Raw genomic sequence first — 18881 nt, forward strand, 5'->3', positions numbered from 1 at the left:
TGATAGATACACGCGAGGCCGTGCGTAATTACGCATCAACGACTGCGGCGCTAAAGATGCAAACACGACGCTAATCGGCCTCACGTGTTGTGCAAATATATATATATATAAATATCATCGGCCAAATCTCCAAGAAAGAACTCCTGCACGAGCTGGACGTAAAAGATACTCGAGACTTTTTTTTCTTTGTGCAGCGGTGGTAATGCGCAATTGACTGATTTAAATCGCCCCTCTCTCTCTCTCTCTCTCTCTCTCTCTCTCTCTCTCTCTCTCTCTCTCTCTCTCTCTCTCTCTCTCTCTCTCTGTTACCCACACACCTCTCCTACCAACAGGCAGCCCACCGCAGCGCGCACTGAATGAGACACGCCTTTTTCCTCGGCTTCGTCGTTGGGTCGGTGGGCAGCGGGCTGATTGACCAGCTCCTCTCTCCCTTCGACCCATCAGCCGTCGGGTTGGCGCCTCCCCTCTGCTCTATAAATGTAGGGGATCTGTTCGCTCCCTTCACACCGAGCCTGCCGAAGTACGAGGAACTGCGCGGCTCCGCGGGATGTGTTGACAAGACTACGATTCCGCCTTTCGGTCGTTTTTTTATTCGCTTGCTAATTTGCTTTTCGTCTCTACATCTTTCCTGCTACCAGAGACGTATCCCCCCCCCCCCCCCTCGTTGCATATCTCCGAGCCGTTGGTTATCTAGAATGAAGGCTGTTACTCCGGTCCAGCCCCAGGACTCCTCCTCCGACGGCAGCCCGCTCTCGCTGCACTATCTGTCGAAGCAGAGCCTCAACATCGCCCGGTGCAGGGTGGAGGAGGAGGACCTGTTCTGCCTGCAGTACGACATGAACGACTGCTACAGCCGGCTGAAGCGCCTGGTGCCCACCATTCCGCAGGATAAGAAAGTCAGCAAAGTGGAGATCCTCCAGCATGTCATAGACTACATCCTGGACCTGCAGCTGGCCCTGGAGACGCACCCTTCGCTCCACAGGCAGCAGCCACAGCGGACCGGGACCTGCCCTCCCCGGCCTCCAACCCGAGCCGCACGCCGCTGACGGTGCTCAACGTCGACCACCACCAGGTAAGCTTTAAACCGACGGACGTTTCCAACTGGGACTTGTATCGGGGACCCCGATTTTGCTGCCTGCCAGACAGCTGCACACCACCAGGGAGACAAAGCACGTCATGCCCGTTATATGTCATTGTCCTTCCAATGTGTGGGGGGAAGAAAACAATCCACAAAATACCACACACCTCACAGCACAACCTTGGAAAATCGTGCGTAAATGAAAAACAAACACATTTTGCGTGGGTTAGATTGCGCACTTGATTGCGGGCTTTTACGATTTGCATGATAATGTCAGTGCATGTCAGAGGCCCACCTTATCCCAGGGGCTGGTGAAGTACCTCAGCCTGCAGCCCACTCCACTGCGCACAATGAGGGCAATTTGTTATTCATAAGAGCATTTATTATGGGAGATATAGCCGCCGCTCTGCTGCATATCATTTATTCTGCGGGGCTTCAGGCCTTTTCCTTTATTTAGTCTTTATCTAATGACACGTTTCTTTTTCTTCTTCTTCTTCTCCTTCTTCTTGTAGAGGACGTCAATAGTCAAAAAGCCGGAGGACTCTATTTTATGCCGCTGAGATACAAGCACCGCACTGGTAAGTTGACTTAAAATAACATTCTTCATTTATTTGAAATGTGTTTCTTAATTTTTCTCAGTTTAAAATCAGAAGTTTGGCAAAAAAAAAAAAAAAAAAAAAAAAAGGGATCCCAGTAGAGACACTACATCAGTGAAGCCATACCCATTAACTTGATTATTGTATCCTATGTGAGGTGCAAATTGACATATACATAGAGTGCTCTGGAGGAAACAAAGAAAGAAAAAATAATAATTGAGGAACAAACGAAAATTGGCAACGAGCTCAGAGGCAGCTGTGCTTTTTGCGCAATAACTGTCACCGATGTAGCAAGAAGAGAGGGTTAAAACCTCAGTTTGCCCTCTCTTTCATTCTCTCTCACACACACACACACACACACTCCTTTCCCTCTCTCTCTCTCTCTCTCTCTCTCTCTCTCTCATTCACTCTCTGTCTGTCCCTCTCAGTCCCATTCAAACTGCTGATTTATAGCATTGAGTCTAAACACACCTGGATAAGGCCAAAAAAGCTTGCTGTGTGTGTGTGTGTGAGAGAGAGCCCTGAGGAGCTTGTTGTTTGACCTGGTTTGTTTTGGGTTGTTGATCAAGCATGGCCCTCTGTTTTGTCGGTGGCGCCAGTCAGTCTGGAGCTCTGCAGCTCACCCCCTCCTCTCCTCCTCCTCCTCCTCTCTTCCCACCCGCTATTCACCCCCCTCCACAGGTGTGTAGGCCGCACAGAGCCGCTCCAAAGCCAGCAAAGCTTCGCCAGGGACTCACACCCAACTGGAGGCACCGATCACAAGGGGATTTGGAAAAAAATAACTATATTAAAACGCCAGGAGGAATTCAACCCAAATAAAATCACCACTCATAATCAGCTTTTTTTTGTTTGGTTCCATCGACCAAGGGAGTCAGTATGTAGACTTCTCCTTGGCTCCTCTACCTGTCACGTGAAATCTTCTCTAATTAGAGTGCAACCACGGAATCCCCACGCCGAAGAAGTTTTTGTCGGAAACGGGCGCTTAAAAACTGTCTGTGAATTGTGCTTAAAGAATTACTAAAAAGGACTCCAGTTTAAAGCTTTACTAAACTGCTAAAAAAAATGGTTGTACATGTTTTGGACATCTATTGTTTCAAATAGATGATTTGTGTTGAACGGGGGGCCTCATCCCCTGGATCTGTAAAATGTTTGATATTGTAAAGAAGGACGATTTCCGATTCGAGACGATTAAGAATGTACATATATAGAGACACAAATGTTCTATAAAAGTATGTGAAAGGAAGACATATATGCTCAAAATAGACTATTGTAATTATAAGATATTTTTATTAAAACCTTCTTTTTTTGTCGTTATGTAAATATGGTGTTTCGACCTTTTTGAGTCTCTTCGTGGATGGTTATGCTCTGCCGATACTGTCCTCACATGATGATATCAGCTATAACTCTTTGCAGTGTTTCTTTTTGTTTTGGAATAGTTGAATATGTAGCATGTCAGGCTCACTGCGGAGACGTTGAATGTGCACTGAAGCAGCCCCTCCCCGCTGTAGAAACCCGTGGTGGAGTTCAACACAAGTTCTTTTGATGATTCGCCCCACTCTAGCTTTCTCTTGAATTGTTTTGTACTCATTAACTATGGCGACTTTGACCCGCTTGGAGCGCCGGGTCGCTCTGCTGTTTGATTCATTTTTTTCCTTGTATTGATTCTGTTACATTGCACTCTTTGTTAAAAAAAAAAAAGATTTCTTGAGAGTTACGGCACTTCTGACAGTGTTTTGCAAAACCTTTTTAAAAGAACGTTCCTTTTTTGTGCGGTCGCAGCTTCTCCTTGAGAAGTTAATGACTGACACCGTGAAAATCATTCAGCTCTGGTTATGAATTGATGAAATATGTGAACATTAACAGACTTCTTCTGAACAACAACCCGACAGGCGGTGTCTTTAGATGTGAAATTACGCATAGAGAGAGAGAGAGAGAGAGAGAGAGGGGAAAAAAGACGCCTTTTATTTTTCATCGTGTCATCAAACGCCGACTTTACCTCACCACCCTCCTGCCAGTGTGAGAGGGCACTTGTACATTACTGTCAGCTGCACTGTTGGACTTGACCTTCACTGGCTTGTGAGGAGTTGTCAAAAACAATTAAAAGTTTCCAGGAAGAATTGTGTGTCGTCTGCAGTTTTGTCTCGAGGGGGGCGGCGTCTCGGTTTTTATTGCTTTTGAGTTCCCAATGCTGTCACACCACATAACGAGGATGGGGAGGGAGGTGGAGGGGGATGCTGACGCTGTGGTATCGATTAATTGACGCTATTTGGTATTCATTACATAAGAAATATATCAATAATAAAATTATATAAATCAAAATGTGGGTGGCTGCGTGGCTTCCGTACATTTTTACTACTTTTGTACAACAGTGGTTCCAAAACCAGCCCTGACAAATTCAGCTGGCTCGGGTCACATTTCTGTGGAAACCAATGTGATATCGGAACCTACAAAATACAGCAAAGATGCACTATTGGTGAAAATGAAGTGCCAAATAGCAACATGATTAATCTCTCGAAACAAAACATTCAATCAAAGTATTTCTGTAAAATCCTTTTAACAGCCGTATGTGTCATGTGTGTCTTTGAATGGTCCTTTCTTTTCCTTCTTAAAATGACCATATTTTAGGAAAAATCGCATAGGAAATTATAGTTGAAACTGCAACCAAACTATTTGTATTGTATTGAATTAAAAGACATTGGTATCACCCATCCCTTCACCAAACTGAACATAAAGCAGCGTGAGATTTTTAAATGGAAAGTAAAGGGTGGATGAAGATCATCACTTGTTGGCAGTTGTCATCCAAGTCCTAAAACCAGTCCGACAGGATTTAGGGATGAAGCTTTTTTTGTTTCGTGGGCTTTACCTAAATCCATTGCACACATAGTATCTTTATTTATGTAGCACCTTTTGAAACAGGGTTACAACTCATTTCTTCCATAAAAAGAAACACATCAAACTAATTCAACAAACGTACAGAAAAGTTGTAAGACGGGTGTTCGAGAGGAATGTTCCCTAGTTTCAGGGGCCTTCAGAGCAAAAGCAGTCTCCTTCATTTTAAAGTCCAGAGTGGGGGACTGTCAGTAGATCTGAGACTGCATTCAGGAAGATGAGCTTCAGTACAGGATTGCAGAAATAAATGTGACAGCCAAGAAATCAGATTTGAGCTAAATATTGTATCGTATTCTCACTAAAGCAAACTGCCAATTATGTCTTTTTTCTTCTTTGATTTGAATATTAATTGTTTTAATAATGCAGCATTGAAAACAGCTTCAATGTTCCTACCTTTATTCATTGGTCTCAAGTACAATATAAGCAGGATAAGCCACAAATAGAATAATAATGTTTAAGGATAAATGAATGCAACAGATGAGGAAACAAATGGAACGTTCACAACATTCAGGTTAAATGTTCATGTAAACTTTAACTGTCAGGCGTTCATTCTGATACTTTTGCCCTAAAGTGACCTACGATGAGGAAAGATGAAACGGTAAACAACGCTTCCTAGACAGCGTTTGCAGCATTTCCAGGAAGTAGAGCTCACTGATGCGTTCACAAGATATGGGGAAAAGGATGCTCGGTCAGGAAGTAGGATGTTAAAAATACAAACTGCCGACAAAATCCAACCAAAAATTATATTCACACTTTTAATAAAGGCCTCAAGGTTTATTGGAGTGTTCGAGTAGAAACAGCTGGATGTGTTGAACGTTTCAAATGTTTCAAAGATTAAAAAAGGGACTTATTTATATTATTATGATGATGGTTCATCATGCTTTTCAAGTGTCTGGAAAGCTATAAAAAAAAAAGCTAAATCCATCTTCATTCTGCCCTAACATTGTTCTTCAAATATTTTCTTGAGTTTGATTCTGGAATTTATCTTAAACACCATTTCTTTAATAATGCTCACCTAGACACCTGTCATTAATAATATTCCTTAAACCACAGACGTATCTGTCTAAGTGTTAATACTTCCCCTCCAGCTTCCACTCACATACAGACACACTGACCCTGGTCCAGTTGTCCCCACATCACCCTGCTGAAATGTGGGTTAAAGCTGCTGGTTGGAAGTGGACGAGCTCAGAGATGGAGAGATGCCCCCGTGGGTGTAGCAGACACCTCTCAGACACCCTGCTCCACCGTGACCATCTGAGGACAAGCAGAGCCACCTGTGTGTGTTTATAGTCCACAGTCAGAGAGCCGGGCCTGGCTGCCCTTGACAAGCGCCGTCCTTGTGATGTGTAGTGTGTGTGCGTTTGTGTGTGAGTGATAAAAGGTATGAAAATAATAAATAAAATGAAAAATGTGTTACGGCACAGGTGGCCGGTTTGACAGTTTAGACCTTCCTGATATGATTAAAGATATTCTGGTTCCAGTAAGAAAGCACAACGCGGCCCTCTGAGTTCACACCATGAGACTGAGAATGTGGTCTTTCCAGCTAATGAATGTTTTATAGATACACCAAACATATTTACATAACTTTTCTTCCCCAACGTTGTTTAATTCGTCACGTTATAAACCAAATGTATCAGTATTAAACTGATGTTAAAATGAAGCTTAGAAAGATTCAAATTGAAGCACTTAACTTGAAACATAACAACGAAGTGTTGTTAAGGTTTATCTGCCACATTTTTTCACTGAAATAATAATAGAATTTGGGCTCAGGTAAAACATGCAACTGAAAGATATCACTATGAAACTTCCCCAGTTGGTTATTTATATTAAGATCTTTTTTTGGGGTAATATGGAAATGAGGCATTTTCTAATCAAATATGTGCTAACTTGCATGAACTTCCAGAAAAAAGAAATATGAACATTTGTTTCTTATTCTTGACATATTAGAGTCAAAGATTTTTAAAGAGGGAATTATTATTTCTTAATTTTAATCTCTTTGTATCACTCCATAAATCAGAAGACTTTCAACAGCCATTAAAAAACTATTTTCACAATGTTTTTAGTATTAAAATGTTGCATAAATCAAGATTTGAATGACACATGAACAATCCCCTCTGTAAAAACCTTCAGAATATAGATAGGAATGAAACTGGAAAGTTTGGTCTATGTAAGTGCTACTGAAGTGGAGATTTCTGGCTCGTAAAATTACAAACATTTTGAGGATACTACAGGTAAATAGGGTTAAAAAAAATTATTAATACATATCACCATGAAACATGCCCAGGTGATTATTGTCGTTTATACGATAATTTTTTGTGTTACAAGTTGTTTTTAAATGTTTTGTTTAAGTATGCAAATGAGGCCTTATCTAACGGTAACTCCTGGTGAAGTTAGGAGAAATATACAGACGTAAAAAGACAAAGTAGTAAAATAAACACCTAAATGTGTATTCTGGATGTTTTCTCTCCACTAGAAAAAAGACATGTTATGGCAGCAAAACCCAAACTCTCAAAAGCAACCAGCACATGAAAAACAATGTGCAACCATTAATAGAGAAAAAACATTTATCTTTATAGAATTAACTTAATGTGTGACACTTCCTGGCAGACACATATGGCATTAATCCAGCTGCCAATCAGCTGCACTAATATTTCCACGTTGCAGCACATTTGATCCTATAGCATGATGTTTCTGTAAAGACGTTTGTTCCCTCAGTGTTACTGTAACACACTTCTATTGCAGCTCCGTGAACTGCAGATCTAATTCTCTCTATTAGTCAGCACCCAAAACGGCTGTCATCCCCAGATACATTATTCATCACAGCTCTTCTTATACTTTGCTGCAGCCATATGTTGACTCGCGAGTCCCACTGTCTCGCTGTTTCTTGAAGGGAAGCTCCAGCAGCTCTTTCTGCCTCTTTTAACTTTCTGCAAACAGGGTGGGAAAAAAGCGTTCAGGTGGGATTCCTACCTGCAGCATTCCTCTCCTACGTCCTCCCTGCTTAAGACCGTGGGAAAGCATCACATCCTGTTTGATAAGGAGGCCCAAAACCACATTGGTCAAACTGTTTTTTTCCACCCTCGAGCACGAGGGCCGAGGGGAGTGGATGTGTCGGCCCGTGACCAGTCACTTGGAAATGTCATTATGAGCACAGTATCGCTATTATCAAAACAAGGGACCGGCAGTGGTAGCGAGTGGAGCCAACTGTTTGCACAGGTGTGAGTGTGTGGGTGTGTGTGTGTGCGTTAGTGCATTGCCACCTTTCCTTGTGCACGCATCGGTGTGTGTTTCCTTGTGTCTTATTAAGAGGAGACACAACAGGTGAATGAGTTAAAAAATATAGATATCACAATGAAGTTCCCCTGGTTGATTATTTGCATCAAGATAATTTTTTCTTGTATTGATAGTTTTCTGAAAATGCATGTTTAAATATGCATTCTCTTAATAAATTTTCATCATTTCCAGAACAGAAATGTGAACATTAAATAAAGCCAGGTTAAAATTGTATGTTTTATTTTGTCGACATATTAGAGTCAAAGGTTTTAACAGAGGGGATTTGGGATATTTCTTTGTATTACTGACAACAGCCATTTAAAAAACAAATCTATTTCCGTTATTTTTTCAGTAATAAAATGTTGTATAAATCAGGCTATGAATGATATATTAACAATCCCCTCTGTGAAAACCTTCAGAATATAGATAGAAAGGTAACTGTAGAGGTTGGTGTAGGTAAGTGCTACTGAAGTGCAGATTTCTGTCTCAGAGTCTGAGAAAAACTTAATTTCGAGAAAACGGCCTTTAAATATATGTATTGTAGAATTACATACATTGTGAAGACACTACAGGTGAATATGGTAAAAAATGTACTAATAAATATCACTACGAAACTGCCCTGGCTGATTACTTACATTAAGATGATTATTTTTTGTATTACAAGTTTTCTAAAATGATCTGTTTGTCTATGCAAATGAGGCATTCTCTAATGGTAATTTGGGGTATTTAGGAGAAATCTACAGAAGCAAAAAAGTAAAAAGTAGTAAAATAAACACCTAAATGTTTATTGTGGACCTTTTCTTTCCCCTAGTCTGAAAGAATACATGTTATGGCCGCTAAACAGACCAAAATCTTAAAATTGACCAGATTTCTATGTCTATAGTGTCTCGCCTTACAATTATCTGTCTGCAGAAGATTACAATATAAAGCCAAGACTCCCTATTTCTGATAGAATCTCATTGGCTCTGCACTTCTTTTATCCTCATGTAAAAATCCCATTACTGATGAAAATGTGAAATGTGTTGTTTTATATTTCCAGTGCAGTTCCACACAGAAGAAAACACATCAGCTCCTAATTCTACAAATTTGTACAACGCGCCGTGACGCGAACACATAAAAACCCGGGATGCACGCCACCGTCTCTGCCTTGAATTAACCTTCCGCATATGTTAAACTGCAATAACAGGTTTGGCTGTCGTGTCTCGCCTCCCTCCCTCCCTGATTTAACTCCACATTATGGCGTTCCACGGGGGCCTATATCCCCGCGTGTTAATCACCGCTCTTCCCCGGCGCGCAGAGAAATATATGGCGGGCGCTTGCCGAGGAACAGTGGAGGACAAAAACGTGCTCGCTCTTGGACACTACTTGATTACAGACTAATTGGTCTAGAGTGATTAAATATCTCGTGCTTCCCACTAATTGCAGCTATTTAAAGCAGCTATTAGCTTAAAATGCCTGCCACCCAACAGCCGTTTACTCATAAACAAAATGTGAGATGCAGCAATTCACCTGTACAGCTCAGACTGGAAAACAAGAGTTACAGACTTAGGGGAGCTTTGTGACAGAACATCTTAAACATTTTAACTCTTGGTATGGTATACTCTCTCAAAAAAAAAGAAAAATTACTTGCTATCTTCTTTTTCTCCCTCCTGCTTTCCAAATAAGTAACAGATGTACATTTGCAGTGATGCATAATTAATCACAATTATATTTTCCACGTTCTTATCACTAGCGATAATTGATGTGTAATTATTTCTTCATTTGGGCCTTGTGTGTTCATGTTTTCATATATGAGAGGAGAATGTGAAGAAGATAATCCCACTGGCGATCACGCGCTTTCTCGACTCAGAGAGATCCTCCAGGAAGACGGGCGTGCACACGCACACACTCGACATGTTTGTGTGATCTGAGCCAGGAGCGGCCATCAAACACAATCGTAGGAGAGTTAATGTGTGCACACCCACCAGTTTAGCTCCAGCAAGGACCTCGTTCGGGGCAACAACAAACAACGACACGGGGCTAGAGGGGAGGATGATGGAGAAAGAGGGGAGGAATAGGGATAGAGAGTGTGAAAGAGATAAAAAGGTGGGGGCGACTTGGCATCGGCATTGCCAACCACGACTCCCGGGAGACGGGCGATGAATTACAGAAATGAGATCTCAGACAAATGCCAAGCTTTTTCCAAAGAGCAGCGAGAATGGCTGCGCCCCCCCTGGAGAACACAGTGATTAGAGAGGGGGGAACCAGGGGTCTGCCAAGCCCCTTAAAGGATCTGTGTGTGTGTGTGTGTGTGTGTGTGTGTGTGTGTGTAGGGGTGGCACTGGGACAACAGCCGTGTCACAGAACATGACCCCGAGGTGCAGCCATCAGACAGCCAATATGGCGAGTTAAATACCGCTGCTGCATCGGAGCGGAAGGGCTCCAACTGCCTCCAATCAAACAGGTTTCTGTTCACCTAATGAGCTTAATTAACGAGGCTGAGTTTACACTTCTATGCTCCGAAAGAGGGAACGTTGCGCTGCGGTTTAGAGAAGAATACGATGTCTCTCTTATTCAGGTACACGGATGCTTTTCAGCGCAGAGGTTTGGTCAGAGCAAGGATCGTTTCATTCGTTCTTTGATGATTTTTTTGGATAATTCCGATTGAAGTGGAACGCAGCTAAATAGGGAGAGTTGCCAACATGATTCATGGCTTATAAAATTAGGTTCAAAATGATTAAATTTAGATTCACAGCTAATATTCTCCTAAACAGATGCTAATTCTTACAGGCTGTAAAGGTGCCCTGTTGGTTAAAGATCCAAGTACCTAACTGTCAATGGATTATCATCATATTTGGAGCATAATGACCAATTTCCAATAAGATGACTGATTTGTTTGCTCAATTTTTTTATGTAACCACTTTTTGTTAAGTTCAAAGGTGAAAGAAGTGTTATTCAGAACATTAATATAGGATGAAAAATCTATTTACTATGTAAAGATGTAGAGCAGGAATGTCTACCTGAGCAGCTGGGAAAGGGAAGCTACTCTCCCTCTGTGTGTGTTGTAATCTGAGCATCTACTTACTTTTAAAAAAATGTTTTACCGAGAGGAACTCCATGGACGTACAGCGCCCTCATGTTAACACCGTTAGCTGTGTAAACATTGTTGTCATGGTTTGCACTGTTAGCGCCTTTGGCCCTGTTAGCCGCATACCGTCGGCTCTGCCTTTGCCATGTTGACAGCCCTCGAGAGGCATTCAAAATGCTCCAAATCTCTAAAAAAAAATAGAAAACAACCTTAAAAGATGATAAAACATAGCAGAAATAAAGTATTGGGCAGCATATTACATGCTACCAGAGAGGTCAGAGGTGACTTGTGGGTTGGCTTTAATTCCTGACCTACATCGTAAAAGCTGCTGAGCATTACAAAGGCAAGATAAAGAAAAAGGAAAAGAGAAGTATATAGACAAGATATCTACCGCTATACCCCGAGACTAACCCCAAAAACAATTTAATCCCACCTCAGCACAATAGAGAACAAACCCAACAACTAAACAGCAGTATAGTTTGCTTTCTGAATTGTCGGATGTATTCATTTAATACTGGCCGTGTTAGCAGCATATCTTCGGGCAGACTTCAAGTCAAAATATCCAGAGCGGTTTCCACTGGCAGACAATTATTCCCTTTAACTGTTACAGACACATTCAAAAATAAAATATTTTTTTTCACAGACTGTCAGACAGAACAAGCAAAGACGGTGAGCATGGGATGGTTTTGCAGAGACTGTCACGGCTTGCCTCTATAAGTGTGGACTGCATGACATTTCCATATTATATGTATAGATGGATATGGATGCATATAAATGCATTCACATAATTTGACAATATCACCTTATCTCAAGCTTTTTTTCAGAGCTTTAATGGTCTTCTTCAGTAGACCATCCCCACTAGATGGCTGAATGGATGGATGCTAATTCAAGGTCACAGAAGAGGAAATCTCTTCTTAACGTGTTTTTGTCTTGATTCAAGATGACAGGACTCTGTGTGCCGCATTATTCTGCCATTTGAAATTCTTTCTGGGACTCAAATGCGAGCTATCAGATTCCCTCAGACGGAATTGTCTCTGAGTGGGAATACCGAGTCAGAAATGGGGGATTTTATTTCAGCGACTGCCTGAGGGGGAAACTACATCAAACCAAACAGAAATCACATTGGAGTCTGAGATGACAAATGGAGACCTTGAATAACTGCATTACTACTATTATATTTCGAAATGGAAAAAAATTAATTTCACTGCACTGCAATGTTTCAGTTTCTTACAGATTGCGCATCCAGCCGCAGATACAGGTTTTGATAAAGATCATTTACAATTTCATTAGGGAAAACATTTGATCGCATTTACAGCCTTCTATATTTGTCTGTGTTATCTGCCTGCACAGCGGCACTGTGAGCTCAACTGAAAGCAGAGACAGGGTACAGGGGAGATTTGGTGGAACTGCCTTTAAGATCCCCTTCAGACATGTTTGAAGACATATTGGAATACACTGCTTGGAATAATAATTTATGTCCGATATGGTTTTTCTACAAATAAAGTTCATGTACTTGTCCCAGCAATCTGAGAGGTCTGGACGGTTCATAAAGGAGCAGTTGGCCCTGTACCATTCAGCGCTTTATAAATCAACAGTAGTATTTTAAAGTCAAGTCTTGAAATGTAGGTCTGAGTCAATGACTTGGTTTGTGGTTTTAGCGACTGACGCTTGGCACTAACTTTTAACTGTTCTTCTTTGGGACAAAAAGGGGACAAAAAGCAAGACGTCCAAGATCAGAGCCTTGGGTGACTCGAAATGCCATTTTTTGTACTTTCAGGAATTACATATCAACACAAAATAGAACCGTCCCAGTTGTCCTGTATGTCTAGTGATATGTTGTGGTGGACTTTGATGAACGCATCACTGAGATCTAGTAACACAAGGGGTCCTATCTTACACACGGCACCGTCGTTGCTAGTTTCAGACTGTGGGCACACCTGGCTTTCAAAGGGACAGGGAGTTGACATTCTGATTGGTTTTATTCAAAAAACACATTCATTATGACACTAAATACAAACCCCTTGCCTTATGCAATTCACTTTGCGCCCAGACTATGTCCCGTTTAATTAGCCAAAGTTGAGTTGGACCCGCCCTAAATGAAAATGCATCATGCACTTAAGACTAAAAATCTAAAGCCCTAAGACTTTTGAGAATTGAGTATTTTTTCTGTTACTACTTACTGTGTACTTTAACGTAATACCACATTACTGAAGCAAACATTTTTGACTTCTTCTGTTGCAATAAGCCCAACACATTTTTGGGTGGAGTGGGATGTCACTTGTTAGCTTCTAAATATTAATAATCTAAAATATTCACAGGATAATATGTGTTGGCCTTTCATGCATTTACAGTGTGTCGAGAAATATGTTTTTCTACAAAGGGAAAACTTCTGCTTTAAAAGTCTGCGGTTCATCCGAAATAAAGCACAACATTTGTTTTATTTGCTTTGTTTAGTAAATGTCAATTTTCCTTAAATGTTTTCTGGTTCCGAGTAATTGAAAAAAAGAAGAAAAAACTCTTTCATGAGCCGAGTGGAATTTCAGCATCAACAGCCTGATCCCTCCATATGTTGCCATATAGATATCAAGCCATCGATTAGGGGAACGCTGTCATCTAGTTGGCAGCGATTAGGCTGCTGGCTTTGGCACCAAGTCAACAACTAATTCACATGCTAATGTCTTCCAGATCAGGTCTCGCCCCCAAACTGGTTCCCCTTATTGACTTGATTCCCTGATTGGACAGATGGCCACCTTTTCGGTATCACAGACAGTCTGTTTGTGTTTAGGCTCAGGGTACGGGGGTTGTGAAGGGGGGATTCCCGAGCTTATGAATAAACAACAACAATCATCTAGATAAACAATAACATTATCTGGCGTCTGAACCTTGACGACGATCCATTATGGCCATTACTGTCACATCATGTGCTACAGTCAGCTTTTAATTGCTCTTATTCGCAATTGAGGACGGGTGGTGGTGGTGGGGGGGGGACTCAGACACTGTATCAGCGGAAGGCTCTTAATTGATTTGTCCTCGTGCTTGCCAAGACCGCAGTCAATACAGTCGAGTGGGCTGAAACCTATCAAAGCGAAGCGGGGAGTGAAGGCACGAGCACGGAGAGAACAAAACAGCTGCGACTTGTGGAGAGAAAAGGGCGGAAAAAGAGAAAAGCAGCATTTCTTATCTCTCCGACCCTTCCCTCCCTCCCCCACCGATCTCCCTCCCTCACCTTCTTGCTCTCCATTTTGTGCCTGGCAGCAATCTTTCTCAGGAGACTTTCTCTGCAGTTGTGTGAGGAGAATGTCAGTTCCTGTGTAGTTAGGAGTGTGTGTGTGTGTGTGTGTGTGTGTGTGTGTGTGTGTGTGTGTGTGTGTGTGTGTGTGTGTGTGTGTGTGTGTGTGTGTGTGTGTGTGTGTGTGTGTGTGTGTCTGCCTCTACCAGAAACGTCCCCTGGATGTGCTCATTAACAAAACAAGAGCGCGTACGGCTCCCCAGAAACAAGGCATTCTGGGTACTGCCACTGTCTGTCTCAGCTTTGTGAGTTCATAGATAGCTAATGAAGGGATTTGGGCAAGAATATCGGGCACGGTGCACACACACACACACACACACACACACACACACACACACACACACACACACACACACACACACACACACACACACACACACACTAATAACTACTTTAAATTACCTTTCATAGGCAGCAGACACAAAAGAAAAATAACGAGTTGTTCAACATTCTACAAAGTTAATGTTCAGGTTTTGAGTGTGGATGGTCTGAAGCTCTGTGTTCTGGGGAAAAAGGGAGAAAAAAATCAGCTCTAAAGGACTTGTTTTTATTTTTGAAGTGCATATTCAATATTTGATATGAAACACACAGAGCTATCTCCTGGTGGGCTGGAAAGAGGCTCTGTGTTTGTGTGAAGGGATTTATTTCTCTCTCACAGCAATCGTGGGACTTTCAACGAAAAAGTTAAAATGGTTCAAATCGTTCACACATGAAAAGTAGCATTCAGACTTTTTTCATAATAAAACTATTTTGCAGTTTAAAAAACAATTTCCCCTCAAGGACCATTTAGTATCTGTTTTAGAGCTGTCAATCATTCACATGATCTTCTCAGCAGATGGAGTTAGACTGGTTGTTACTTTTTTTTGATGTAAGGTACTTTTTTTTATTTTTTATTTTATTTTTACCAAGGATAAGTTTTTTGTCATAGCGTCAGTAAGGGGGCCTGGCTAGAGACTTTTTTACATTCAATGTTGTAAAAGCCACTTTGATAAAAACATTACATCCCCTTCCTTGGATGGAGGATGGGATTGAAGATAATACATCTATTTCAAAAAGAGAGAGAGGATGAAAAATAAATTGCTCACATTGACAGATCAAGAGCGTTACCAAGAAGCAAAGTCTTTCACAGCCACTATTTCAGAATCCCATGAGCCTACAGTGGGAGAAGGGGCTGCCTGTATCTTAGTAACTAATAGAACCATAACATCGCTTTAGATAGATTGCCTTAGAAATTCTATAACATGCTTTTTATTACGCTCAAACAGTATGACAGATTTTGTTTGATAACACAAAAGTTGTTTAACGATAGCGGACGTAGTAACCGTGACGTCACCCATTGGTTTTATGGACAACAGGTTTGAAGCCTTGTGCTTGGAACTTTGGCCCTCAACATCTTAGTTGGTCGCAACCAGAAGCGACACAAGAGATTGGAGCTAAGTACAACTAAATGATGAATAAGATATCTTTAGGCAACCAAAATGTGCAATTACCTGTTGAAGTAAAAAAGTTCTAAGACAAATACCAGATAAAGTTGTGGTAGAGACCTGTTAATCACAAGGTAGCCCTGCCCTAAAGTATACCATGCTTTATGGTCTATTTGACTCCAAATGGACCATAATTCACTAAGTGAACATCATGCTGTATTGAAGAAGACTTGAAACTAGAGATTGAGACCATAAACTCATGTTTACAATGTTTACTGAGGGAATAAATCAAGAGAAGTAGAGTCATTTTCTCATAGACTTCTATACAACCAGAGGAGTCGCCCGCTGATGGTGAGTAGAGAGAATGCAAGTTTAAGACGCTTTAGTATTGTCTCGTTTTAGTCCATGTTATGGGTCAAACTGCAAAACATTTCCGATAATGACTGAATAACATTATCATCAAAGCCACTCACATAATACGTAAACTGACCTTCTGGTGTGAAATTAGTGAGAAAAATGGCCCTGGTTAGGCCTTATTAGTACAAAACATATCATTCATATATACATATTGTATGATAAAAATAAAAACAGCAATTTCTTTGTGTTCATTACCTGTAAATACGCAGTCTGGTATGTTTTATAAGGTGAAGTTCTGCAAATGTAGGTCCTGGTGTTCAATGTTGCATCTATATAAAGAAAGTTTGGTGTGAAGAAATGTATTTCAAGCTACTCTGAAATGTATTTCAGATCTGACTATAGACACTCATTAATATGCATTTTCACATCCAATAGGAAACAATTTACAGCTAATCACTTTGCCACTGTTGAAAACTAATCAGCACATGGCCACAAATAGAAAAAAAAAAGAAAAAACTAAACGCTGTAATCTCACATGCAGTAAAGGACTGTGAAATGAGCGGAACAGGTGCATAGGTGAACAAAGATAAATATAGCTTGGCTTGATGAAATAATTTCTCTGTCCTGGATAATAACTCATTATGTTAATCACAAGCCCTATTAATCATTTTCTCATTTGAACTGTCATGACGTGATTGTCGTACGAGGAGATTGTGTGAAGAACAGCGAATAGATTCGCCTTTTGCAATTCATCAAAGTCACAGGGGTGAAAAAAAAGAAAAAACAAGAAAACAACGAAATCGACACAGGAGATCAACGGCGGAGAGTTTTTGCCTGAGCCTCCTCACATCTTTAGAAGTAAAAGAGGAAAAAGAGTGATTTAGATCCTGATGGCGCTGTAACACAACAGCACAACAGGAAGCATATTAGCAGTAGCCAGGAGAGTGTGTGCCTCTGCATACTGTGCATAGGTGTATGTGTGTGTGTGTGTGTGTGTGTGTGCGGCACCAGGGCTCATCTATTGTGATCGTCTCATTGTGAGAATGCCCTACTGGGGTGGCCAGCTGTTCCTGTGCCCATAAAAAGGAGGCAGGGATGTCTGGTGGGATGAAGGAGGCTGCAGAGAGCCACACGCACCCGCTCAGGAGAAGCAGATGTGCGACACACATATGCGAGCATACGCGCAAAATGTACACAAATACAGATGGACGCACACACGGGCAAATACAAAATATACAGAATGCACACGCAACTACAAAGTTACACACACACAAAATAATTCACTCACAAAATATCATGCAGAGACAACCCCACAGTCTTATATACCGGGTTGTACTTGTGTTACAGCGCTACACTTTTACATTCACACACACACACACACACACACACACACACACACACACACACACACACACACACACACACACACACACACACACACACACACACCACACACACACACCAGCAGCAGCAGAAGGCGAGGTGGTGGAGGCGTTATCGGTCCATATCTGTGCTTGGAGCCGCAGCAGTCTCCAAGGCTGCTATCAGCTTCCCCATTATCTCTGTCTGAGAGTGTGGAGGAGGAGGAGGACAACGATGAAGCCTTACCACCCCCTACCCCATCAACCAGCTCCCCCCTCATAGCTCCTGTACGCACACACACATATTCACACACACTCACCGCCAACTCGTTAAGAGGGCGGAAATGAAATGTCTGTCCCCCGAGTCGCCCCGAGTCGCAGAGCTTTTTGCTGCTGTGGCACAAGTTTGGCTACGACAACAGACGTCGGCTAATAAATCTACAGACGGAGAGAGTGAGAGAAGGGAAGGAGATGGAAAGAATGAACAGGAGTGAACGAATAAGAGAAACGATGAGAGAGAGAGAGCGATAGAGGGGATGGTTGGGGGATGAAAGGGAGTGAGGGAGCAGCCTGCTGCAACCGCCCCCACCTCAGGTCTCATTAACTTAATGGTCTCTGTGGACGGTGAAGGGCTGAGCAAGGATGGAGAGCAAGGGGGAGGAGAGGAGGGGAGAGACTCTATGGTGAAAGAGGTCTGCAAACCAAATTTATTCTTAAGACTGAACTTTTGAGCACACAATCAGCAATCGACAGCAATCTGTGTTGCCAATATTTGTAGCCAAATTGATGTAAATGCTTTAATTTTGAAGAGCTGTTCCAGCCTCAGTCTGGGCCCACACTAACCTGAAGGGCACCGGATTGTTGGGGAAACGGGTAACGATGTGCGTCATGATAAAGTACTCCAGTGGAGCTGCAGCAGGTCTGCTGAACATCCTTCACAGTAGAACAGTGTGATTGTGGGTGATGGTGAACAATAAGATAAGTCAAACAGACTGAAGATCTGTGAGCGCAAGTCAGCGAGATACTGGTTGTGTTACAGTATATGCTATGCTGTCGTATCATTAAATGTTCTATATTACATTCAGAGCATTAATATAGCAGCAAATAACTATTATCTATGTAAATATTGACATGATGCCTGCCTGAGCAGAGAATGAAGTCTCTTTCTGTCTGTGTGTGTTGTAATCTGAGCTTCTCTGTGATTTGCAGCACAGTTGCCGTTTTTGCACTATTTGCCCTGTTAGCACTGTTAGCTGCAAGCCCGCGACATGTTGTAAGCTGTTTGGAAGCAATAGCCAAGCTCTGAGTGTAGAATTTAACATTGTTAAAATGTAACATATAATTTGCACGAAACAGATGATATTGGGTTTTTTTCTATCTTCGATTGTAAGAGCCAGAAAAATGTCCTGCATGTAGGGTTTTTCACTTTTCTTTTCTGAAAAGTAATTATTATATTATTAAGTCTGAATAAGAAGAAAAAATTGGCTCCATGATATCAACAAACACTAAACATTGAATCTGGTTTAAGAGTCCACGTAAAAGGAGAC

General features: G+C 41.7%; 1 protein-coding gene across 1 annotated transcript; it reads left to right on the forward strand.

The window, feature by feature from the left end:
• Window positions 1-316: 316 nt before the first annotated feature.
• id4 (inhibitor of DNA binding 4) lies at window positions 317-3617 on the forward strand. Its single transcript, XM_054621700.1, is given in 4 exon segments — window positions 317-1011; window positions 1014-1072; window positions 1591-1656; window positions 2356-3617. Coding segments are annotated over 3 exon segments (762 nt in total). The 5' UTR covers window positions 317-356; the 3' UTR covers window positions 1639-1656; window positions 2356-3617.
• The last annotated feature ends 15264 nt before the right edge of the window (window positions 3618-18881 follow it).

This window comes from Anoplopoma fimbria, chromosome 20 (genome assembly GCF_027596085.1).
Source record: "Anoplopoma fimbria isolate UVic2021 breed Golden Eagle Sablefish chromosome 20, Afim_UVic_2022, whole genome shotgun sequence".
Lineage (NCBI taxonomy): Eukaryota > Metazoa > Chordata > Actinopteri > Perciformes > Anoplopomatidae > Anoplopoma > Anoplopoma fimbria.